At 33.4% G+C, this 27,002-nt stretch overlaps 1 protein-coding gene across 1 annotated transcript in view; it reads left to right on the forward strand.

Annotated features, from left to right (window-relative positions):
- Nucleotides 1–12,165, forward strand: part of LOC134853706 (transient receptor potential cation channel subfamily M member 2-like) — a 35,350-nt gene extending 23,185 nt beyond the window's left edge. Inside the window, exons 5-12 of the mRNA XM_063869705.1 lie at nt 646–719; nt 888–1,049; nt 2,480–2,641; nt 3,838–4,051; nt 6,876–7,025; nt 9,871–9,986; nt 10,623–10,718; nt 11,401–12,165. Of these exons, the coding sequence (XP_063725775.1) occupies nt 646–719; nt 888–1,049; nt 2,480–2,641; nt 3,838–4,051; nt 6,876–7,025; nt 9,871–9,986; nt 10,623–10,718; nt 11,401–11,573 (1,147 nt within the window). The 3' untranslated portion in view covers nt 11,574–12,165. The remainder of the gene's footprint in view (nt 1–645; nt 720–887; nt 1,050–2,479; nt 2,642–3,837; nt 4,052–6,875; nt 7,026–9,870; nt 9,987–10,622; nt 10,719–11,400) is intronic.
- Nucleotides 12,166–27,002: the final 14,837 nt, after the last annotated feature.

The following is a 27,002-nucleotide window of genomic DNA, read 5'->3' on the forward strand; positions in this document are numbered from 1 at the left end:
AGCCAAAGCATATCTTCTTTTTCTAATGCAAAATATGTTAAGCTACAGCAACTGTCAATTTTTGATTACACTTCACTGTGATTGAAGGTTTACGAAATATTATTCATTTAGGAAAGAAACAATCTTAATCTACTTTAGTTGGTGGAATTGAATTCGACAAAAAAATAACAAGCCATTTTAAACGATTGTATAAACTTGTATGGCTAAAATAAAATTTTATGAGACTGAACTTGAAATTGCAATAAGCTTGGTAATTTTCCATGAGACACCAGAGCGAGAAACTCTTGCTCTTTCTTGCTTGAAACAAAACACAAAATTTCAACACGGAAACAATTTTTTTATTTGATTTTCTTCAATGAAAAAACGCTAGCATATAAGTTTCATGTTTAAAAAACTGCTATTCGTACAGCTTTCAAGGATGAAAAGATGACGCCAGTAAAATTTCCTGCAATTTTTCTCTAAGTAGGATAAAAAGTTTTCATCACAGAAAAAATTGATGACAAGTTTTTGTCAACCCGGGATTCTAAGAAACAGTGGCTGTAGTTGTTATTGATTGGAAGTTTTAAAGTATCGAATTTAGTCTGAACATTATCATTTTAAAACAATTTTAATGACTTTTTATCAAAACTATGTCTTTTCCTCTAGATGGAATTATGTTGATCTTCTGGGGCTGGTGATGTTTCTACCCGGACTTTTCATGCGCATGAACAAAGATTGGGGTGAGTCGAATTTGTTTGTCACGTTTTTTCATTGAATGAATGTATTTGGCAATTAAAAATCAACAAACTGTGACAGTGTATAGCAGTTTTAGACGATAAATGGATCTGCAATTTAAAATTTTTAACAATAGATTCTTTTCTTGGTTTCCAATTTTGCATGTTTTTCAGGGCTGTTGAATGTGGCGCAAGTCTTTTATGTGGGGTCTCTAATTGTCTACTTTGTGCGCTCTACCAGCCTGTTCTCTGTGCACAATTATCTAGGACCGAAAATACTGACCATCTCAAAAATGATCAAAGACGACCTCAAATACTGGGTCTGCATTGCACTAGGTTAATTGTTTACTTTCTCAAAAATGTATCACGTCTTTGCGAGTGTTGAAAGTTTTCGTGAAGTTTGAAACATACATAACGAGGCCAAATTTTGCTTGCATTAGAGGTGCGCAACGTCTGATGTGTATAAGTCACTGGAATCCAGAGAGAAGTTTTTAAACATGTTCCAAATGGTATGTGGTTTTCATTCACAAATTTCCGTGGATTAAATGAAGAACGCGAACAAACAAACTGCAAAGTAAGTTTGGTCGCCGCATCAGTTAAACGAATAAAAGAGGCAAATGTATTAGGAAACCGCAATTTGCAGGTGAATTCTAAAAACTATAGGCGGAAACAGCAACATGCTTACGGATTTCGCAAACTTTGAGCAGAATCTGCAAATATATGTGGATTCTAAAAAATTGTAATGTATAATGTATTGATATGAAAAGATTACGGAAACTGTAACTGAATTGTGCAAATGTAAGCGGCATCCGCAAAAATGAAATGCGTATTGTAGTTTTTTTTATTTGAGGGTTCCTCAAACTCTTCTGGTTTTTACATTTTTGTTCTGATATCCACAGTTTTTCTGATCTTGGAGCGAGTTTAAGCCATATAGTAATTTAATTACTTTTGTTCTCGGAATAGTTCACATCAAGAAATGAAAAAAATATATCCGTGTTGCTGTTTCCGCAATTAATCTTTTCAGCTCGTTGCGGAATCCGCTAATACAAAAAACACTGTTTAGTCTTGTAATGTAATCCAGATTGCGTTTCAGATGACGTCATACGCAAATGACATAAAATGACAAGCTCTACAAATGGCAGAATTTCTACGCAACAGTTGCATTAAAAACAATTCGAGCCAAACATTTTCTGTGAATAGGAAGTGAAAAGTATTTCGAAATGTCGCTTCAGTTGATGACAACTTCTCTTGAAAACAGATTTAAGAAATTTTATCAAGTGTATTCGTTTGCTGTTACATTTGTTTCTTCTGATCGAAAATTTCAGCAAAATTGACAGATGATTATTGTGCACTTATTTTGTCCCTGATAAAAAGGAGAAACAATAATTAAACGGAAGTGCTTGAGTTCCATTAAAAACCATAAGTTTATGTTTTTGAGAATAAATTTTTTTAAAATCAAATATGAGTTTCGTACTGTTTTGGTAGTTATTTTAATTTATTTTGGCCAAGAGTGTTCAAGTATGTCTGGGTTGATCCCATTAAGTTTATTTTTTGCAGTCAGAATAGTAGGAAAACGTAAGATTTTGTCAAATACTGGCTGAGTAAAAACCTGTCTATCATCTAACCGGGATGGAGAGAGTTTCAATTAATCCAGGTTTATCTTAAGCCGTGTTATTTGAAAAAAAAAATTGGATAATTTTCAGAAAATTTTTTCAAAAAAAGTCCGTAAATGGTGTATCTAGTTGTGAAAAAAATGAACGTTTCAGTGTATCTAGTGGCATACGGAGTTGCAGTTCAATCTTTAATCTACCCAGGAATCACCGAGCCTTTCGTCATAATTTGGGGGGTGTTCTTCCGCTCCTTCTTCGAGATGTTGGGAGAGCCTACATTCGATGACATAGGAGCTACACACGATAACTGTTCCAAAGGTAAATATTTTTAGTCCAAGAATTTTTGCGTTCAAAAACTTGCCGATAAATATTTTGAATTGTTTCAAAAAGTAAAAAAAAAAATAGATAGTATAATTAACCGATTATGGTCATGATGATCAGATGAGTTTTTTTGTACAAAATGATCAAAACTTGTTCAGTTTTTTGTTGTTTTTCCGAGCTCTCTTTGGAAGCACCTTATTTTGACTAAATTTTCAGCGCTGCCGGGCAATTTTGAAAAAAGGCCAAAAAAAATTGAGCGTTTTTTTGGCGCGCAATCCCCCTCAAAGTTAGTGTATCGGCTCCTGATGGGATAGAGTGAGGTCTCGAAATGCACAGAATGATGTAAGAACAAGACACGTAACAAAACTTGAAACTCAGTTCGAAAATTACTTAAAAGCTTGTTTTGTTGCTAAAATTCTCATATTTTCATGCTCAGGCAACTAAGAATTTGAAAAAGTTGACGTCGGACATTTTCGTGTTTTTTGATCGAATTTTTATATCAATTTTGTTTAAATTAAAACCTATTATAATTCCAATATAATCGGCATAAAATAATAAAGCTTTATAATGGATTGTTTTCTCCATATAATCGATTATTTTACTCTGCGACCACAAAAGTGCCAGATAATAGATAATAATCGGAGAAACTCCGGTTCGGGCAGAGAGCGCCTTCAGAAAAATGTTAGGGTCCTTTATCAAAAAATAGTACAAAGGGGGCACTTTGGGTCGGCAGGAGGTCGAATACTTGAAAAAGATCGTCCGCAGCCAAACCCCCCCCCCCGCAGCCAAAAAAAACTCTTCCCCTCTCTAAGTTCGCCCTGCCATAAATCGATAATATCGTATTGTTAAAAAACCGCGAAAAATCTCTTTTTCTTTTCCCCTAGCAAAAATTTTTCACCAGTAATTTTCTTTTCACTTTGTCTGATTTTCACAAAAATTGAAAGCGGACTAATTAAGTTATGACGAACATGTTTGTCTTCTTAGTTAAAATTATAAAACCTCAAGTTTTACCATAAAAGGAATGCTTATGTGAGGTGGGGTTTTGAAAAAGAACTCAAATAAATCAAGCTCATTATGGAGTTTGTCAGTACGCTTAGTCATATGACTGAGCTGATCGAATTGAAGCATGCACTCAACTTCGATTTTCGTATTGCTAGTTTGCCAAGTAGTCAATTTAATTCAATTTCTTACAGGTGCGGACGCAGAGTGGCCGTTTGAGGACTGTCCCAATGATTCGAACACCATCGTCGCTCTAATTCTGAAAGCACTCTTCATGTTGTTCACCAATGTTCTACTTCTCAATCTGCTCATTGCAATTTTCAACAATAGATACAATGATGTGAATAATGAAAGTACTGTTTATTGGAAAATGCAGCAGTTTTTGGTGACTAAAGAATACTATAACCGGTAATTTTACAGTTTAGTGGCCATGGAGGCTTCGTTATACCTTCTTTGGTTTCCTAATTCCTTTTATCTCAAGTTAAAGCTCTTTGTTTCTACATTGGAGTACATCGAGTAGGGAGTAGGGGGTACGAAATTTCTAGGCGAGAAGGGATACCTTTCTAGACGCTTAAGAATTCTCCATAACTCGGTGAACTTTCGATAATACTATATTAATAAATATAAGAGAAACATAAAAGAAAAAAAAATTGTGCATGTTTTTTTTTCAATTTGAAAACTTTACCAGTATTTTAAATGTCTTGTTCTTAAAACTACATCAACCTCTAAAAACAATGCAATACATCAACCTCAATTTTTTCATAACAGTTGCTATCAACCTAACTTAATTGTGTTATAGTATAGACCTTGTGATGTTAACGAATCTATTAAAAATTTTATTTCGCTTAGAATTTTTTTTTGGTGACACCGGGTATGTCATGCCACTCATTACAGTTATATACGTCTAAGTTGCATTTGTGGTGTCAAGGTCACACACCTGCCGCTCAGCATTTTTCTTTTCTTGGTGCAACTTGGTTGCATCTGCTTGTATATCGGCCTATGATTTATATCATTCTAATTTTCCATTCATGCAAGGCGCATATAAGCTCATTGTCTCAATTTCAATCTAAGCCAGGTGAAAAACATGGAAATTAAGGTTTAATTCACTTGCCTATGAGGGCAAACTCCAATATGAATCTTTTGCATAAATCAGCAATGACCATCTACTTATGTTTTTCTCTAATTTTTTGTTCGAACTCTTCCGAGTTTTATCAATCCCAGAGTTCGCTAAATGTCACTTTCAAAAACGGACAGCCTTTCATAGGATTTGCAAAATTTTTCAGTTAAAAATAAATTTTTTTTGTTTTCTGTGAAATATCCACCAGTTTACCACATTTTAGAGGAAGACTTCTAAGTATTTTTTGTCAAACTCTAGCAATATTTATAGAAAATCATACAAAATCATGAAAAGTATAAATCAAACTATTCTGGATAATGAATAGTTTATGCTTATTTCTTGCTAAAAAACAGTTTTAAAAAACATAGACAGCAATTTGATACTAGCATGAAGAATGTAAATAAAGTTGGTATATGTCTTCTATCAAAAAGGATGTTGACAGTAAAAAGACATGAAAAGAACACGCATTTTATATGTCAGGTTTTCAATGTTTTTTTCGGAACATGTCAATTGCAGCTGGATCAAAAAAAGATATTCAAGACATCTTGTATCAAAGCAAAGCCCTGAAAAATCCAAAGGTCGCTGAAGGTCTAAGTATATTAAGTTCGCTTACAAAAAGACTGATGAAAATGTTTTTGAAATCATAGGTTTTCTTGAGAAATTTTTTTCTGAATCGATTCTGAAACTTTCATGAAGTTCTTTCTGAAACTTTCATGAATAGATTAAAGCGAATTATACATTTTTCATGCACTTGATTAAAAACAGAAAAATGTACAAAAAGCTCATCATTACTGATTTTTAATAAAAGAAAGTTTTATGATTCGGCTTCTTTCATGAACTGAAAAAGTGTTTTGTTTAACTTTCATTTCTTCTCAAAGCTTTTGGGATGTGTTTGTAACTGAACGCAAGCAACAAACACACATGTTATTAAATGCTAGAGTCACCAGATGTTCAACAGTCTTACTTTTGCAATGTATTGGAAATGACAAGAATTTAGATGCTATAAGCAAACAACATGATGAGAATAGAAAACTTTTATATTTCGGCTAAATTTTTACGGATACCAAAATTTTCGATGTCATACATTTCCCGGGATATACTTAAAAAGGCAAACCAAATAAAAAACTTGTTTGAGCGGTTTTCACAGATGTTATCTAGAAAACCAGAAAAACAACCACTTTTTGTCCATCATTCAAAAATTACATTTTTTGTGTTAATTTCGAAACTATTTCCAAAATAATTAGTGTTAGTATCAAGAAAAAGCTAGTCTTACAATTCCGATTTATATCTGCATGACTAACTTTTCACCAAAATTGCTTATTTCTTATCATCAAGATAATCCAAATTTATGCCAAATATTTTATATTTCCATGAAAAGATTTTGGCTAAAAAGTATGAACTTTGAGTTTTTTTCCTTTTCTCCCCAACCTCACATGGGCATCAATTTTGTGGTATAGTAAGTGGTTATGCAAAATTGATTATGAAGACCAAATATATTTCTTATGGCCTAATTAGTCCGCATGTCAATTTACATCAAGTGGTTGGTGCAAACATCATTATATGTAAAAATATGCATGTGGGGGTTGGTATAGGAAAAAGAACCAAAGTTTGTATAGTTAGGATTTGTCATACTTTCTGTTTTGTAATATCTGGATTAGTATCTTCGGTCTACGGAGCTCAACCCGGATAAGCCTAACAAAGGTTTTTATTTTGCGTAAAGCAAAGTATTAATTATACCAAATAGCAAGCCTCAATTTAGTTTGCAAAGATTTCTTAGATAGATTAAGTCCCCGCTTACGATATGACAAAATATCGAGTTTTCATACCCCTTTTTTCAAACAAAAACGGTCACAATTGAAGTGTCTTTATAAATTTGAGATCCAGAAAACGATATCTCCATTGTAAAAATGAAATTTTCTCAAAAACGCTTAGGTAAAAATTCAGAATTTCAAAATTGATTCAAAAAAACACCCCAATCTTAGTCAATCCATCCGCACTCTTCCAAAGTCGAAAAAATTAAGTTAATCTGCCTTTCCATCAATCTAAAGCAGCCTGCGAAACAATATCTCGAGGGATCAATAACAGTCAATTATTGTTGGCTCGTTTCTTTTTTAGTCCCTGGGTTCCCCCTCCATTCATTGTCATCTCCCACTTACATACTCTCAGAATGAGTATAATAAATGGAGAATTGCCACAACAGAGAAAAATGACAACAACACAAGAGAAACGCGAGATGAAGGAGCTGGAGAATTGGGAAAAATTCCGGTATCAACATTAAACCTTAAGTTTTCCTTGAAATTACTGATGCAAACAAAAAAACATTATGAGGTCAAACTGTGCTCATGGACTGCTCGTATCAATTTGAAGCCCTGAATGTTCTGACTTCCTTTTAAGATCTATGAATCTATGAAGCAGTAATAACATGAAAAAAATAAATTTAATAAAATAAAACGAGTTTTTCTAAAAATCATCACTCCACAGGCACTAATAAGTAAAAAAAAAATAAAATTTTTACTCCCTTTAGCAAATTAATTCTGGCAACTAAGCCTCCTTCAACGAATTTGGAACAACTTTTGAGATGGGTTAAATCTGCGCTTGCGCGTTAATAGCGCTAAATAAATCGAACTTAATTTTCCCAAATTGGCTGAAATGGCCATCTTTAAATCCCCATAACTTTACGAAAAATGATAACAGGTAAATTATCTTTTCAAAATTAAGCTCAATACAACAATATTTTTTGAATGATGTAGAAAATGACTTGTTAAAAAATCGAAATTTGTCTGAAGAAAAAACAAACCTGAGCACAAATATTCGGTTACTTTCTTTAGGAAAGTCAGAACCTTAAGTCATTGAACATTGTAAATTTTGTCAAAACTATCAAAGTGATCTTTTCAAAATTAAGCTCAAGACAACAATATTTTTTGAATGATGTAGAAAATGACCTGTTAAAAAATCGAAATTTGTCTGAAGAAAAAACAAACCTGAGCACAAATATTCGGTTACTTTCTTTAGGAAAGTCAGAACCTTAAGTCATTGAACATTGTAAATTTTGTCAAAACTATCAAAGTGATCTTTTCAAAATTAAGCTCAAGACAACAATATTTCTTGAATGATGTAGAAAATGACTTGTTAAAAAATCGAAATTTGTCTGAAGAAAAAACAAACCCGAGCACAAATATTCGGTTACTTTCTTTAGGAAAGTCAGAACCTTAAGTCATTGAACATTGTAAATTTTGTCAAAACTATCAAAGTAATTGATACAACAAGAGAAGAACAAAGAGATAGTCTTTGTAGCTGAAACAACTTTAAAATCAAAAAACCACAGTTTGGCCTCGTAATGAAAATCATATTATTTTCAACTAATAACAAGAACAAAAACGACTAAAAAAAAGAAAAAGGTCTTGTTTGATCATTGATTCATCAAAATGATTAGGTTGGTGAAAAAGAACTATAATACTTTGAACAAAATGATTAATTAAAATAAGATACCATTTTGAACATTCGATTACCAAACAATTTTACTCTCCACAGGCAATAATAAGTAAAAAAAATAAAATTTTTACTCCCTTTAGCAAATTAATTCTGGCAACTAAGCCTCCTTCAACGAATTTGGAACAACTTTTGAGATGGGTTAAATCTGCGCTTGCGCGTTAATAGCGCTAAATAAATCGAACTTAATTTTCCCAAATTGGCTGAAATGGCCATCTTTAAATCCCCATAACTTTACGAAAAATGATAACAGGTAAATTATCTTTTCAAAATTAAGCTCAATACAACAATATTTTTTGAATGATGTAGAAAATGACTTGTTAAAAAATCGAAATTTGTCTGAAGAAAAAACAAACCTGAGCACAAATATTCGGTTAGTTTCTTTAGGAAAGTCAGAACCTTAAGTCATTGAACATTGTAAATTTTGTCAAAACTATCAAAGTGATCTTTTCAAAATTAAGCTCAAGACAACAATATTTTTTGAATGATGTAGAAAATGACTTGTTAAAAAATCGAAATTTGTCTGAAGAAAAAACAAACCTGAGCACAAATATTCGGTTACTTTCTTTAGGAAAGTCAGAACCTTAAGTCATTGAACATTGTAAATTTTGTCAAAACTATCAAAGTGATCTTTTCAAAATTAAGCTCAAGACAACAATATTTTTTGAATGATGTAGAAAATGACTTGCTAAAAAATCGAAATTTGTCTGAAGAAAAAACAAACCCGAGCACAAATATTCGGTTACTTTCTTTAGGAAAGTCAGAACCTTAAGTCATTGAACATTGTAAATTTTGTCAAAACTATCAAAGTAATTGATACAACAAGAGAAGAACAAAGAGATAGTCTTTGTAGCTGAAACAACTTTAAAATCAAAAAACCACAGTTTGGCCTCGTAATGAAAATCATATTATTTTCAACTAATAACAAGAACGAAAACGACTAAAAAAAAGAAAAAAGTCTTGTTTGATCATTGATTCATCAAAGTGATTAGGTTGGTGAAAAAGAACTATAATACTTTGAACAAAATGATTAATTAAAAGAAGATACCATTTTGAACATTCGATTACCAAACAATTTTACAAACAACGAAAGAGGGTAAGTTAACGTTCGTTTAGCATTGCGAGACCAAACTGAGCATTTTGTGAATTGTAGCGGTTTCCGCAACAAGGACGCTTGCTTTCTTCTTTCATTTGTTTTTTTCATTTCTTTTGATCGTTCCGACATAACTTTAACATGTTTAAAGTCTTGTTTCTGAAATCCAGAAACAACAGACACAAAATTTTGCGCCTTTCCAGTGCACAGTTTGGCCTCGTAATGATATTTTCACTCGTTCATCAATTGAACAACTAGCTGGCCCTTCTCCAGTTTCTTTCTAACCCACTTGGTAAATTTATAACTTAATTCGTTGAAAATTTGTTATTACGGCAATTCGGTTGAAAGAAATGTTGAAACAATCTGTTGGCTGAATCACAATTTTTTGCAGTTTAGAATATCAAAAGTATATTCAAGTAGATTTTTTTAAATCAAATTTCAGAAAAAAAAAGCAAAAAAGGGACTATAAAATTGCCAATTTCATTTAAACTCCTGCAGAAGTTTCCATAATTTTGTTAATCTTTTTAGAGCCAGAGATTTTCAGTTACTAGATGAGAAGCTGTTCCAAGAAAGCATCGAAGAAAGATTGAGGAGGACTGAAAGCCGATCAGTCACAATCGAAAAAGCACTGAAAGTGTTGAAGGGTTCGTTCTCATGTCTGGCTTGTGTTTTCATTTTTTTCTCAGGCGTTCTCTTGTTTTTTGTTCGTTTCGTTTCCATGAGAAATGATTTTATAAATGATGATTAGGTTCAGGATACAAACTAAATCATCTCGAAACAACCCAAAAAACTTTAAAATTTTCTTGCTGCAAATATTTGCGAAAGCGCGTCATAATTACTGTTTCTGTCAGTTTAGACAACTTTAAACGTACTGTCAGATTGAAAAATTCGTCAAACTGACAATAATTCAGCTAATGAATTTTTTGCATTTGTTTCTACACTCTATATTTATGTTGCGATTAGCGAAAACATTGTACTCGGATACTAGACAATCCCATAAGTCTTTTTCTGCTTCATTTGGCACAAATGGCAACGTGAGGTTTATCCGCTTCGTATTGCGTTGTTTAAAAAAGTTTTGTTTGATGCGTTCGAGGGTTTTGAGGCCCGAAATTTTTTCAAGACGCACAAGACAATTTTCAATTTTTTGTTAGTTTTTTTTCGGCATATTTCCATCCATACTTTTTTGTAAAAGCGGCTCAATTTTTCTAAATTATAAACATAGCACAGTGCCAAAAGTGATTGGTTACTGGGGTAAAAGGTATTAGAGTTTGTGTGTTTAGACCAAAACGACGAATTTGAATCCAGAATGGAAGCAACTGAACAGTCAATATTGAAGCAGATCTCGAAAGGCAAAAACAGTCATTTCAAAATGGAAGGTAATGATGCAAAAATGGACTATTTGTAAAAAAAAAACAATAAACGAAACTCGTCATAAGTTTTCACTCATGCCGATGAATTTTGTAATTTTGATACTTGTATTTTCAATTTTGATTTCGAAACTCAGCGTTAGTTGCTAATGAGCTAAACTTAAAAAAAAACACAAAAAACTGAAATGTAATAACTTTTTATCAAAAACATTAAGAGTCTTGATGTTTTTGATAAAAATTGATTACATTTAAGTTTTTTTTTCGTTTGTTTTTAAGTTTGGTTTATCACCAATTAAAGCTTGGCTAACGAATTTTTGTTATTAAAATGAAACGCATCAGTCAGAAAGACAAAAAGTTTTTGTCTTTCTGACTGATACATTTCATTTTAATAACAAAAAGTTCATTAGCCAAACTTTAATTTCAATTGTTTTTTTCATTCTACTTTACTGAAAAAAAAATCTTTTTATTTTATTTTTGTCCCAAAATAAATTGACACAATTAGCCCAAAAATTGAGTTAGGTTTTAAAAAGTCAGTTTAAGTTCAATTTAGGTTGACATTTTTCATGATTGCTTGGATGATTTAATTAACATATTTTATGAAAAAAGAACTATAAGGAAATTAAACTATTTTCTTTTCCAAACAAAGAACGGTAGAAAAGTCGGTTCCTACTAACAAAAATATTTTATATAGGGGAAGTTGAAGCAAAATCAGAAGCAGCTGGAAAGTTGTTGGCCGATCAGATTTCTGAAGTGAATGATAGATGTCAAAAAATGGAGAGTATGTTGAACATGATAGCTGTGGGGATTCGGAAGGACAATCAGAGCCAACCTGCGGAGATGACGGGTACATCACTGGAACGATGAAGAAACAAAGAAAACTTGATTGTAGAAACTGTAAATAAAAATGAAATATTTCGTGGTTTATTATATTAGCCTAGGGTTTAATAACTTCCATCTCACAAATTGAGCTCCCAGTTATAGCACTAGACCAGGAAACTTGAATCGACTTTAGGGAGAAAAATATACAAGTGGAACTCTGAAACAAATTTTGCACTGAAAAAAACCTGTAAATGGAAGATAAAATGCCTTTCAATTTAGCCATGCACTTTTTGATCACTAATAGACTCTGTTAAAACCCTAATTTCAAATACCAAATAAGTGGCTCGCACCAGAGCAAACTTTGAATGTTTTTATTCCCCTTCAAGGTGTCTGAGATGAGTTTGCTTATTTGCTTAAACACTCGAAGGTGCTATATCAGCCTTATTACACATACCCTACAGTCTAATCTGGATAAAATTTTAATTTGATAATCTAACATAATTTTTCGAGTTTTCTGTACAAAAAAGATATGTAAAATAACTAATATTAGAAAAAAATGTTCTTATGAAAAGTCTATTCAGTCTCTCAACCAGTTCAATCATTTCCAATCATCAGCTCAACTAGTTCACCGCCCGTCCAAAACGAGCTTCCACTGAAGTTTCATGGATAATGATCAAGTATATTAGGTATTAATTGTCAGTCTCTATAAAATAACAAAATTAATTGATTATAATCGATTAAAAGTGATTTATAATGATACACTTTTTTTAGAAAAAAAAACCCAAAAAGGATTATTATCTAGTATACTTCGATTATTTTCAACATATTTTCAAAAAATTTTATCAAATTTTATCAAAGAAAAATAATCAATTTTAATCGTTTGTAATGGATTATATTCCAGTGATAAAATTCTTTCAGTCTGCCCTTTTCATTTTCTCATATTAATAATAAATTGAATTTAATTATTTTGCTACCTTTCAACTTTTTCCTAATTTATTTCAATCGCTTAAAAGAAAATTCATAAAAAATTATTTAATTTTGTTACTAATTTAATTGAGTTTTTTTGCCGATCCACCGTTGAAACCCAACCCAACCCCTTCCAAAGCGTTTACCACACCCCCACTACACACTAAGCATCCCACCTGGATAGGTAATTATAAACTATGGGTAAACGTGAAGGGGAGGGGGGTAAACGTTTACCTGTACAACATAGTTACCTGTCCCGGTGGGAGAGTTTAGTGTTTATTGGGGCGCAGAAACCGCGCGGGGAGGGAATTGGTTTGGGTTTAAATGCGGAAAAGGAGTGAAAGTTGAGGGGAACGAGGGGAAAAGGGACAAGTTGGACGTAAGTGGGGACTTGGGGTGGGCATGCAAATTTACTTGAAAAAAAAAACTGGTCAAAATGCCGTTCTTGGGCACTTTTTGGAAAATTACTGTATATTGGCACCTTCAAAGTTACTACATATTGGTTGCCCTGGATGAAAGTGTTTGCTCGAGTTTTGCAGAAATTTGCGAAAAGTAGAGTCAATATTCACAAAATTTAATCAATTTTGATGGATATCAGGTTTTTCATTGTTCAAAAACTATCGGTTAAAATTGATTAAAAATTTATTAGGTTGCCTAATTTTGCCATGATAATCGATTATATAGACAACAATTTAATCAACAAAAATCCATTTTAATCAATTTTTATCCATGACACTTCGGTGCCGGAGACACCTGTTGTTTTTACCTGATTTCCAGGATGAACAATAGTCATAACATTACAATGCAAAACAACACTTTGTTTTTATACCTTGTTTCAACCTTTTGTTACTTGGCAATAATTTCCTACAACCATAAGTAATCCTCAGTTGATGTGGCTAACTCTATTGCCTAGCTAATATGAATAAGGTATACTTTTTTGCTGAAACTAGCCTACTTTTAGCTAATTCTTCTCATATAAAAAGTGGGGAGCAACATTGTATTCAGTTGTGTTTTAGTTTTTTTCTGTTTTCCACGCTAAATCAGGTGCCACAAATAATCATCAGAAAGGGCAAGTGATTTCTAAAAAATTTCCCCGAGTTGAGAAAAACGGCTTCAAATTTTGCATTTTAGTTCTGATCCGAGCAATAAAATTAGCAAATAAAGACATTTAATTGATAATAGCCTAATGAAGTTATAGTTTAACTGTAGTAATAAAAACTTCAAAAAATTTTAAGGTGCGGTCTTGAGAATACAAATTTCAAGATTTCAAAAAATCTCTGCAAAAGTAAATTGGAGGAAAAAATTTCGATCCATTTACAAAATGATTGATTGGCATTTTTTTTCTTGGATTTTTTTGACAACGTTTATGCAAATTTTGCCTGCGTAAATTCGATTGTCGAAAATGCCAAAAATCAAGGCTTTCGGCAGACTTTTTTTCACACATGCACAAAAAACTTGTGTTTTGAACAAACAAATTAGATACTTTTTAAGGATTTATGGTCCAAGCATTCTGTGGTACTTGCACAGCAACCGACTATTCTTGTTACTAAACAGAAAAAATAAATTGTAAAATCAACCCTGAGTCAATAATACGCTTCAAAGTATTTTCTGATTGGTAATTTTTTTTGTAATTGAAGAACCAGCTCAGTCCGGGTACGCTTTATGGGGCTCAACAACCTTGTCTCATTTCAGTTTGCAATTACTTCTACGCTGAGTGTTTCGCCCCATTCGCTATACGGTAAAAAACCAAACAAAATTCAAAAGCTAAAATAATCCCAAAACGGCCAAACAAAAATAAATTCATAGGCTCATTCTTGTATTCGATTGGAAATGTTGGTTCATTTTGGATAACGGAGAAGAAATCTTATAGTATTTTGCTGATACTTTACGGCAATCGATTTTGTGGTACACTTTGGTTCAGCAATAAATCGTTTTTTTTCCGCCTTGTTGTCAACTGAGGAACAAAAATAGAAATCAGAAACATATATTACAGGGATTTCTCCCATTCAAAAACAGGATCCCATTCAAACATAGCGTCAAGCAAATCTTAAAATGATCATTGAGAAGAACATAGAACAACGTGCGTTTTTTGGTGCGCTGAAATGTCGCAACCTTAAATGCAAGAGATATGAAACACAAACTGGTTCGCAATTAGTTATAAAAACAACTCTGCATGTAGAATGAGTGAATGATTGATAAAAAAAAACAATTTAAGCCTGATGAGCGTTGCATAAAGTGATGATGAAACCCAAAAAAAAAACATCAAAGCCGTCAATTTTACAGTCAATTTATGACGTCGACGCCTGTTGGGCCGATCACATTGGTGGACATTCTTTCAGGTGGGTCTATTACACTAGCTAGTTTTACCCGTTCTTTTTCAGGACTAACTGTCAGAAATCCATTTTTTGAAATTTTAGTTTTTATAAGCCGTTTACTGATTGTAAAGATGTGATTTGTTTCCTTCATTTGTGGTTCCTAAAAGTAAAATAACTTATTCAAAAAATGTCGGAGCCCAGTAAAAAGGAAAACAGAAAAATTGACATCACACCAAAATGAGTGTAACGGATTTAATTTTTCGTAGATTAATTGAAACCCTGATAAAAAATTTCATCTGGAATTTTCAGCTTTTTTGGTAATAGTGTTCAAAAATATAGATTTCAGAGCAGGGGCGGGTTTGGGAGGGGGCGTGGAAGGACCTGGTGGACCCCCCCCCCCTGCCAGGGATTCGATCAAAGGGTCCCGCTTTGTACACTCTTGAGATCCCCATTTTAATGACGGTCTCCTTTGGCATCAATACATGCTAATTTTGAGGGAGAGCGCGCGCTGCAAAACGCAATTTTTTGGTCAAAATTTTCCAAAAAGCGCTTACAAACGTCCGTTTTTGGCCTTTCTTTTCAACATTCTGCCTGTGGCGCATAAATTTGTGCTTTGAGAGAGCTAGGAAATTCAATTTGGTCGATGAAACAAAAAAAAACGACAAAATTTTGGAAGCTGTTTTGAAAATCCACAGTTTTCTACGAGAAAACCCTAGATCCGGCACTGTTTTAGAGGAAAAAATGGGTCCTTCCTAGTATGAATTTCGGCTATTGGAACCTCCAAAATTCTTCAAATGAATTCTAAATAAAAACAATTCAAAACAGATCCTTGTTTGTGTAATTGTTTACAACATTTTTGTGTTTTAATGTAATTACAATCACATATGGGACAATTTGATGAATCAAAATTTACACAAACTCGATAAAATGTCAGTCCAAAGCGCTGTACGATATTTCACTTCCTCGCACCTGTTCAAATTCTTGTAGTTTGTCTTGCATTTTGTCTTCAACTTGGTTTGTATCAAAACAGACTTTTTATACTAAGCACCATTGACGCCGTTGCAAGCAATTTCATGTTTTTCAGTCAGTTTTTTTCATTGTTTTTAAACATTCAAAAAAATTGTTGTTGAAACAAGGAAATTCATTGTTTGTTGATAGATTTAAAAAGTTTCGACAAAAACACAATTTACAGCTGCAAAACTCAAGAAAATATTTGAAAAAGATGTCTATTATGTTTTGGGCTCTCACTACATGGAAGGAAAGACCAACCGGGAGTTTTTGAGGTCAAAACTCCAAATCGAATGCATTGCCAGTTTTTAACCTTCTCTAAGCCGACTCATTGCAAAACTTTGAAATCAATTTTCAAATCAATTAAAATTTTGAAATTTCCTGGAAATTTTGAAATCTGTTTTGCTTAATACTTACCTGGTTTTCACGGAGCTGTGCTCGGCCAAAAAAAAAAACATTTTTCAGTCTCGATTTTGTTATTGAGGTCGGCACCTGGAATTTGAACCTGCCTCAACTAATGCAAAAAGACCTCAAGAATTAGCTTCACTTCGATTTTCGTTACAAAAAAAGCAAAAAGCTGAAATTGTTCAATGAACATTAAAAATTTTGTATAAAGAAAAAACTGATGTATTGAATTATTTTAGATTCGTGAAACTACCATAAGTGATACAAAATGGAGTTCGAGAAAGTGAAAATGTCCTACAAAACCTCATAGTTTTTTTTTGCATATACAATATTATATTTTCAACGGTATCAGGGGCGGATCTAGGATTTTCTCGAGGGGGCACTTTTTGAAAAATTTTGACAAAAAAATAGCGTTTTTTTGGCGCGCGCTCCCCCTCAAAGTTAGTATATATTGGCGCCGAAGGCGCCTTTAGAAAAATTTTAGGGTCGGTCGGCCAAAAAGGGATTTCTGAAAAAGTATCAAAGGGGGGAAAAAATCGAACAACTTTTTTTGGAGAAAAAAACAATACCAATGCAAAAAACTGCTCAATTTCTACCTTTTAATTTTCAGAACGGTCCATGAAAATAAGCCTGAAGAAAGACGCAGCTTCAATTTGACCTTTTCAATCCTTTAATTTTCTTTGACGTAAAATTCGTTTTGCTATTTAATAAAACCCAAACAAAATTCTATATTTTTTGTTAACAAATGGTGCTTTTATCGGTTCGGTGGTCTCTAAAAAGTTTTGATGACGTTCTTGGAGTTTAATTGAATTCGCACTCTTGATTATTATCTCAAATTGGAAGACTCTTCTAAAGGTTCCCACCACATGCGATTTTGTGTGCTCGATACTTTTGTCGCGTAATTTTAAATTGATTAAAAATGGCATGACACCTCAAAACGCAATTACAAACACATTTTGTCATAATTTACAACTTCGTGAAAAAATGATTTCATAAGAAGATGATATGGCTGTTTTTCTCTTTCCAACCACATTTCAAATTTCGTTATGTTTATGACAAATTAAAATCAAGTTTGAAAACTGAATCTCAAACGTGAGGGAAAGTGACAAAGAGTCGATGATATTTAGAGAAGAAATAGCATGTCGGAGAAATGGTGGAAAACGAAGTTCATCTCCACGTTAAGTCATTTCCAACAACTGGTGTCAACATATATTTGATATTAAAGTTGCCTGGTTATGACGATTTATCAACGATAGAATGCAAGACTGCTCGTATCAAGACAAAGCCCTGAATGTTCCGAATGCATTTCAAGGTCTATAGAGCAAGAATAACATGAAAAAAGTTATTTGTAATAAAACAAAACGAATTAAAATTATCCGCCCACATGCGATTAAAAATACAAGTGATAGATTTCACTCCTTTTAAAAAATCAATTATCGCAAATAAGCTTCCTTCAAACAATTTGCGGAATAAATCTCCGCTTATGCGTTAATAGCGTGAAAAATTTGGCTCGTTAATTTTCCCAAATTGGCCAAAATGGCAACATTTAAACCCTCATAGTTTTTCGAAAAAGGATTACAGGGAAAAAACCCTTTTAAATTGAAGCTCAAGACAACAAAACCTTTTGAATGATGCAAAAAAATCCGTCAAAATGGCTAGTTAAAAAGTCGAAATTTGTTTGAAGACAAAAACCCACCCCGAGTGCAAATGTTCCGTTAAACCATAAACAACCATACAAGTTGTTCAGATCATCACGGCGAACCGCTGTAGTGCCCCTGCTTAAGAACTACACGCAGTTTTTGGTGATTTTTTTTTCTGCTTGGTAATTTTCACCCACCCTCATATCGACCTTTCGATTGAGTCGCGGAGACGTAACCACTTAACCAACACACCCCTAAAAGTGATTGGGAGTCTGGAATAAATAGCTGATAATTTTTTGAAATGACCATTTCATTTAATCGTAGTACAAACCACCCAAAGATGGCATTAAGAAAGAAACTAATTTGTTGATTTAAAACTGCGTTTTGTTCCGTATTTTGAGAAGGCTATTGAAATTAAACCTTCAACATGTTTTTGCGATCCATTGGTTATTTTTTATATATAGTGAATTCGGACAAGCTTTTAGCATAGTGAGTTAGGTCCGATGTGGTGGTTAACTCATAGAGTAATTTCGGATAGGGTACACCGTCTGCTCGTCACGCTATCTTATTTTCGGCCGGATAGATTCGTGCAACTTCTTAGTCTAATACCGATCCTAATCTTACTCTTATACTATCTAGTCTCAGGTTGTTTAACTAGTCTCTGCTAGGCTCAATAGATCTAGGGTATACTGGTTTATTGCGGCTGCTGAAGTCTTCTTGGAGAGTCAACTAATTTCTAAGTTAAATTCAAATCTCTCTGGTGCTGAAATTACAAGTAATTTCAGCACTTACAAATAAGTGGGTTGTTAGTTAGATGGATCATGATTGGTTAATATTAAATACTTTACAGTGGTAAAATATCTAATTTATCCAATCATAAAATGTAGTTTAGATCAGGTTCCACCCATCCGGGTTTTACAGAGTTTTTTAGAATAGTCTTTCTGCAATTCGAAGGATGGATGATGGACGTTGGTATTTGGCGAACATCATATTTCTTCTGGGTTCTCTTGTTAGAGAAGTTCCAGTTCCAATCGTTGTATCTTTAAATGACAACGACTGGTTTTTCGCAACAAACTCAAATCTGGTTTCAGAATGGTTGGCTATGACAGGTTTTTCTGTTTCATGTAGAGAACTTCTTTTGTGTTTGACCTTGTCTGGGAATGGCGTGGAGATTGTGCGTGGAGGGGATGCCTGGTTACTCGGATCTGTACGTATACTTGAACATCGAGGTGGTCATTGGTCTAGTTCAATGAAGTCCTTTTCTGCGAAGTCAAGTCGTACTCTAAATCCTTTGGGTTGTGATTGTGAGCGGCATATTGATTGTGGTTGGCCATTCTTTTTCGAGTGTAGTGGGGTCATTTTGTCTTTGGATTTTCGTCCTTGGTGTTGTATGCTGATCTATATATTGCTTAGTATAATTTACATTTTATAAAACTTTTATTAGTTTGGTGTTTTAATTACGATTTTGGTTAGTTGTTTTCACAAAAGCTTTTTGTTTTAGTTCGGTTATTTTGAAGAGTTACTCACCCTTGAGTACCTCTTATTAAAAATAGGAGTGTGGTCACAAAGCTTGGATGTAGCGCGGTGGGTTAGGCCGGCTATAGAGCATGCTCAGGACTTCCTCTTCTGATGGGTTAGGCCAGGAGTGGGAGTATGATTTCGTGCGGTTTCTGTGAGAAATCCTGTTATGTGATAACGTTTTATGTTGGGTTTATTGTGGTTTTTCTTATGTTTCGTTGGCTGTGTCCTTTTTTCAAAAGTCAAATTGTTTTTGGTATGGGTTTGTCTTTCGATTTTTTTGTGTTTTATAATTTCTTTCTTAGACTTTATAATAGTCTTCAAAAGAATAAATTATCCAGTTTTAAACTGGGTTAATCCGGTTTGGGTACCGTTGGTTTCCTTTTCTTAGTCATGCTGTTATTCTATGATTTGTGGTGTTTAGTAAGCTAAGTTGGTTAGTTTTGTTTAGTATATAATTCCTTTCCAACCGGGTTAAAGGAAAGTTTGAAACATGTTATCGTGTGTTAGAGTTGTTGAGTGTGAAAGCTTAAAACTGAAATTCATTATTTTAAACAATTCTTCGTGGGCGAGCTGTGCGAATGTGGATAGAATTTTTGTGCGAATGAATTGGAAATATCAAAAGGTTAGTACTGCATTTTCGTTTTATCAATTTACTACATAGAATTTCAATTTTACTGCTTGTTTTTGGGAAAAATTAAGTTACAAATTTTCATCATTATTATATTTACTGCTTGTGGGGAAACAATTTATAAATTAAATTACTGCATTGGTATAAATTTTATTTAATTTGTTTGGTGCAAATTATTAATAGAGGTTTAAACAATTTGAAGAAGTTTTCTATTTTTTATTTTTCTTTTGTGTATTTTGCAGATGATCGTTGGATGAAGACTAAAATTCTAAATAAGACATGGATAAAGAATGGTTAGTTTTTTATTTAGAATTTATTAGTTAATAATATGTATAAATCATACTTACCTGTTAGTCGTCGGGGAAAAAACCGTGGGGGAAGATGTCGTGGATGAGGTCGGAAGTTGTTAGTAGTTTTGCTAGTATGCGGATGATGTTTTTAGTTTGAAGCAGTGGCCAAAGCAATTGAAGTGCTTTAATGGTGTTTAGTTCTTCAGTGCCAACTGCAAACTCATAAGGTGTGTTTTGGATGAGATTATATAATTTGTGATTGTATTTAGTGTTGTGGATGAATTCTAATATCGGGATTTCTATAGGTTGAACAAATTCATGTGGGATAAGGAAGGGTCTGGATTCTTCTGCGTTGAAGGTCTTCGTGATGGGACAAAAAATATACATTTGGGTTATGGGGTCGTAATTGCGAAGAATACCATGAAGGTTAGTATCTTTGATGCAATATGTGAAGTTAAGAAAAAATGGTGAATTGTATTTAGAATTAATAAATTGAAAACGGTGGTGTGGTTGTCTTGACGGAGTGTGTAGATCAAAGTGATTTTGTATGAAGCGATAATATGTATATGTGTGAGTTTGTTTAGTGCGTAACATAATGTCGTGTGAGCAGTGCAAATCTCGTTCATGTGGTGCAAGGAAATGAAAAGTTAGTGAAAATAATTGAAATCGTTCTTTAAAACTTTCGTAAGCTTGTGTGTCGTTTAGTGCTTCAGAAATTATGTGGTCAAATTTGCGATCAAATATATTGAGTGTAAATACATAAGGTGTTTTAATGAAGAATTTTTCTGTGATTTGTGGGTTAGCGAATCGATCATCGTCTAAAAATTGGTCTTGGTTAGTTCAGATGATGTTATGATCGTAATATTCTAGCGTATATTCGTTAGCTCGGGGTGCAGTGTATGTTTTTAGTGACTTTTTATATCCTATATAAGTAAATTGTCTATGTGTTAGTGTTGTAGTGAGTCGATATAGCATGTCTTGATTTCTTTCTATATCGATGTGACTATTAGATAAAGGTAAGCAAAGGGGGTTAGTAACATGATAATATGATGTCCAAGGAAGGGTAGGCATTAAGACGTGTTCATCTACAAAACTACGTGAGTCGTTAGTGTCGTTAGGGGTGTTCAAGGTATACTGTGGAAATGAGGGTAAGGTGATATTTAAAATTTCTTTCTTGTTAGTGTGATTTGGATGATTTATATAGTCACGGGCTTTTCCTGGTTTTGTTGGAAATGGATGTTTGGGGAATTTTCTTTTGAAAGTGCGATAAGCTCTATTAGTACTAAATGATGATTCGGTGGATGTGGATGATGGTGCTAATGATGCGGTATAAGCTGAAGAGGGGGTAGGAGTAGGTGGGTTTGATGATTCTATTGTGGATGCAATCTGGTTTATACTGGAGGTGTCAAGGTGGAAGGGTTGTTGTTGTAGGGTGATAAAATTATCTAGTTCTGGGGAGATTTGGGGGGTGTCTGAAGAATTGGATGATCGGTCTGAATGAAGTGAAGAGTAGGTTGGGGTGACTTGGGAAGCATAAGAGGGTGTAGAAATGGTTGGGACAGGGTTATTTGGTGGGATTGGTTGAAAAGGGGGTTTGGAAAAAACTGAGGGTTTGGTTTGAAAATTAGTGGATGGAGATGGTTCAGAGTCTGCAAATTCATCAGGGGTTTCAATATTTGGGTTATTGAGTTGTGAAATGGAGTATAAAGCTGAGATATGTGAATTAGTATCTGAATTCATGCCTGATGTTATATTATTGGTTGGGAAATCGGGTGGCGGGAAAGCAAAAAGTGGAATTATTGTAATTGGAGTGTTGAGGTTGGTTGGGTGGGAATTTGAACGGTGTAGGGATCCAAGTTGTCGGCTCATCGTGGGCTGAAAAAATTATTATTTTGAGACTGAAAAGCGGTGGTATGGGGTCGTTCTATAATTTGGTCATAAGTATTTTCATCTAGGGAATGTTGTGTCATTATATGTTGGATGGGACTTTGTGATATGGTTGGTCTAAAATTTGGATTATGTGTTATTGCTAAATTTCGAAAATTTTGTGGGACTAGGGATAATGGATGGTTTTGTGGTAGGGGTGGTAACTGAGGTGCTGTAGGCGTTGTGTCTACATTATTATGTTCTTCGTCGTATGTGTTCTGTCTTGTTGCTATTTTTGTGTTGTATTCTTTTATTTGTGCGTCTAAAAGAATTTTGTTTATTGATGATGAAAAAATTCCAAAAAATCCTGCAAATAGTATGCGTGCTACACTTGCTTGTCTGCTTACTTGTGTGTGTATAGCACATGTGTTGTAGATTCCTTTTAAGAGTGAAAAAAGAAATCCAATAAAGTTAAACATTGCGTATAAAATAGTTAATTTTTCTAAGATGTAATAGGGCCATCCTAGAAAATCAAGAATTTCAATTTTGAGTGTAACGAAACTAAAAATATTTATAGGCGAGATATCTTGTGGTCGATATTTTTCACCGTTTAGATATATATAGTCTTTAATGTCTTTAAAATATCCGCTATAGTCTTGTGCATAAATGTCTGCAAATCCTGCGGTTTCGGCAAGTTTGCGTAAGTTTTGGTCAATTGATTGTCTTTGTATAGTGTCCATTTGTGTTAATAATTCTTGGAATTGTTGTGTTCTAATGTGATGTTGGATATTGGATTTGGAATATATTCCAATTGATTGTAAGTCAATATTTGGGTTTCGAGCGATAGCTCTAATGCTTTCAGGTGAAAATTTTTTGAGTGAGTGCATTAATGTGGGATATGGGGTAAGAAAGTAATATTTATCTTCATCAGGGTTTAGTTGTACTACATTGTGGCTATTTTCTGATCCACAAGGGACTGCGGTATCCCAGAAATAGGTTCTTCTTGAAAGTGTGTCAACGAAATGTACTTTATTCTTATAAAAGATAGGGATTTTTTTATAGCATCGTTTATCTTCAAAAACATATAGTGGTGATACTTTTTTGGTACAGGTATAAAACCATAAAATATTTCCTTCGTAATCTAAAAAATTTGATCTATTTCCTGATAGTAAATATCCTGCGTAGGATATTTTTAATACTGCTAGTGCAAGTGATTGTAATATTTGTGTTCTTTCTAATTCGCATAGTTGGTGAAGTGTTTCTAATTCGGAGAGTGACATTTCTTGAAAAATGCGGCTAATTGTGTAATCTAATTTCATATCTAGGTGAATATCATAGAGGATTTTACCAAAATATGTATTATTCATTAGTGATAGTTCTTGTAAACGTGTGCTTTTAGTGTCATGGGGTTTTAGATGTCCACCAGGTTGACCGTTACTTTTTTGAAAGTTAGCTGGTATATATGGTGTTCCTTCGTTGATAGGATGACTTGTGGCGTATGGGTCAATTTTTATTTTTCCAGTGGTCATGTCGAATCCTTTTTCGTATTCAACTAATATTTCGGAGTATTGTGTTTTGTGAAGTGGGTTTCTGTATTTACATGCAAGTTCTGTTTCTTGATATATTTGAAAACGTGTCAATTTATTTTCTATATTGTGTGTGTTCCTTAAATTTGAACTTCGTTTGCGTGATGGATTTACTTGTTCATATGGAATTGATTGTATAAAATATTTTTTTGTGAAATTTTAATCATACGAGCGTGTATTTTTGCTACTTGAAATGTTGTACATGTATCTTCGGGGAACCAAACAATTGTTGCTTGTGTTCGTGTTGTAGGGTCACAATAGCCTTGATCGTTTTTACAAGGTAATCTAATTCCTTGATAGATCATTGTGTTGTCTGATAAATCGCGTGTGAGTTGTATTTTTTCGAGTTGTTTTTTCCAATCGAAAAACATGATTTCTTGATATCCTTTATTTTTTGTGTCTGCTTTGCAGTTTGATGGGTTATTTATGCCAATATGTGGTATCCAGTGTTTATCGTGTATGTCATAAGTTAATCTTCCGTGTGCGCCATTATATGGGTATTTTTCATCTAATTTTATATGTCCTTGATATCTTTCAAGTTCTGCTTGATGTACAGAGTCTGAAAAAACTTGGAAATATACTAATTTTCTATCTGAGTTTTTATTTCTTGTGTTATTTAGTCTAAGTAACTCGTTTTTACAATCTTCGGGATGTAGATGTAAAAGTCGTTCGATATTACTCTGGTAGAATGATTCGTGGTCAAGTCGGTTTTTATTTCCATTGGAAACTTGTGAACAATGTACTTTCTTTTCAGAAAATGTTGCTGTGAACTTATATCCTATAACTGTTATTGCTCGGGCTTTTGAATAAAGTGTTGCTATTACATTTGTAGTTTCTATAGCTTGTGGTTCTGTTTCGCATTGTGATACTTGATTTATTGCACATTTGTGTAGTGTTTTTTGTTCGTTTTCTTCACAATCATAATGTGTTACTAATAAATCTTGGGGTCCTGTGCGGGGAGAAGGGTTTATGTTTTGATTGGAGATTACTAGAAAAAGGAGTTGGAGAAAAATTGATATTTTTAGAATATACATGTGTATGATAATCCTGAGTATGGGTAATAAAATGTGATGTAACCAATTGTCTTTTTGGTATATCTGTCGTCATTATATATTACTTCAGTTGTTATAAATGGTGGTGGTAGTGATTGAGCTGTTATGTTTGGTGGGTTTAATGGGTAGGGATGTTGAGTAATGTTGTTTAATTTAACTGTGATTTCAAATTTTAATTGTAGACTATTTTGTTGGAATATTTGGATGTTGTGATCACGAATGTCTTCGTGGATGTCTTGTCGATATTGTAGTCTATTGAGTGCCCAGTTGTGGAGTCGGTTACTTTCTAGGTGTTGTCCAAATAATGGTGGAGGTGCTGTGAATGTATTCCAATCTAGTCTTAAGGGAATATTTGTTGATGATTGTTCGCAATATCTAGCGTCGAGGTTATTTGGAAAATTTAAGTTAAAAGGTGTCGGTGAAATCTGGCTGATTGATGGTGTTGATGGTAGTGATAATGTTTCTGGTAGTGATGAGGATGTTGATGTAGCCGTAGAAATATCTATTGGATCATTGATTAAATTTGGTTCACCTTGTGTGAATGAATGTGTTGTCCAATATGGTAGTCGTGATGTTTGGTTTGGGGGACTAAAGGGATTTTCACGTATTTGTTCAGATGTTGGTGTTGAACCTAAGTAATCTAAGGGTAGGCTTGAGGTGCTACGTTGTGAACGAAGCGTAGGGGTTTCTGGTAATATACCAATGGGGTTTTCTGGAGTACTTTGTGATGGGGATTGAGGTATATCAAAATGAACTCGGGGAGTTTGAGAATTTCGGTTTCGTCGAGGATGTATAATTTGTCTATTTATTTCTGCTGTATTTTGGTTTTGACTAAGATTGCGTATTCTACTTAATTCTTGTGGTAGTGTTGGGTATAGGTTGTATGTTGGTTCACTTAGAGGTGCTTGTCGTTGAACTGGTTCTAGTGGTTCAGATAATCGAGCGTGTCGTTCTTCAAAAGTATATGGGTTATCTTGAAAGGAAATTCGTGTAGATGATTGGGGGTTTTGGGTAGTTGAAGATGTTGTTGGGTTATCTTGGGATGATGTCGGTGAAGACTGACTTTGTGACTGTTGGTTAGCAATTTTTGATAGTTTTTTGGTCTATTCTTTTAGTGAAAAAATTTATGTTTATTATAGTATTCTTCTAGAAAAAGAATTAGGAGGATTGTTGCTAGGGCGAATGTGATGATTGCTTTCTTTATACTTTTGCATATTGTCAAGATGAGGGATGATAGAAATGTTAGAAAAATTACAAATAGTAAAAAAATGTCTGTTCTAGTAAAAATGGTTCGTATCATTTAGATAAGTTTTGTGAATCGTACCTGTGGATATAGTCAAGAGCTTTTGAAAGCTGGAGGTATAGTTCAAAGATGGAATAGAAAATTTAAAAAATATTGCAAAAAATGATTAAAATTATTACAAAAGATTCAAAGGTATCAAAAAGAAATATGATTAAAAGTTTAAATATCGTAAAAAATTGTTTGAGATTGGTGAGAATTATGTTGACTGATTGAGAGAAGAGCATTTAAGAAATGACTTCTCAATCGAATATTTTTTGTTGTTTGAGGCAATTTTCAAGTGTGGTCGAATTATTTATTGGTTTTTTGACAAGTGGGTTGAATTTTGTGAAAAATTGTTGGGGGCAATTTTTATGGTGATCGGGAGGTCTTCTTTTTCTTTATTTTTATTTGTCAAATGATCCGGGGTATTTTGAGATTTTTATATTTTAGGCTAATTAAAATGGTCGTTCCTATACTTTAGGCTAAGTTAACAGATTTGTTTTGGGGGGTATTTGAGGTCTAAGTTGGGGAAATAATGTTGATCTTTGGGTTATTAGATAAGGGAGGGTTATGATATTATGGTGGTGTTTATTTTAGTTGTCAAATTGGAGTGGTTTGCTTATTTTTGACCTGGAGGTCGCAAAGTTATAGTTATAGATATGCCTGGAGTTATATCGTTCGTCTAGTTGATCTGTGTTAAAGTAAGAGAAGGTAACGGATTGGATGAATCCTATTGGCTAATTATGAACTAGAATCGCTGCGTGTTTGTCAGTATGTTATTTTGAAAAATGAAAATTCAAAATGTTTCAGAGGTGCAAAGATTATTAAATATAAAATTAAAGCTGTTTTTGAAATTCGACTTTCTTTAATATTTTAGATTGTGGAATGAATATTTTATAGTTTTTACGTGGTTGA

Source organism: Symsagittifera roscoffensis, chromosome 8 (assembly GCF_963678635.1).
Source record: "Symsagittifera roscoffensis chromosome 8, txSymRosc1.1, whole genome shotgun sequence".
Taxonomy (NCBI): domain Eukaryota; kingdom Metazoa; phylum Xenacoelomorpha; order Acoela; family Convolutidae; genus Symsagittifera; species Symsagittifera roscoffensis.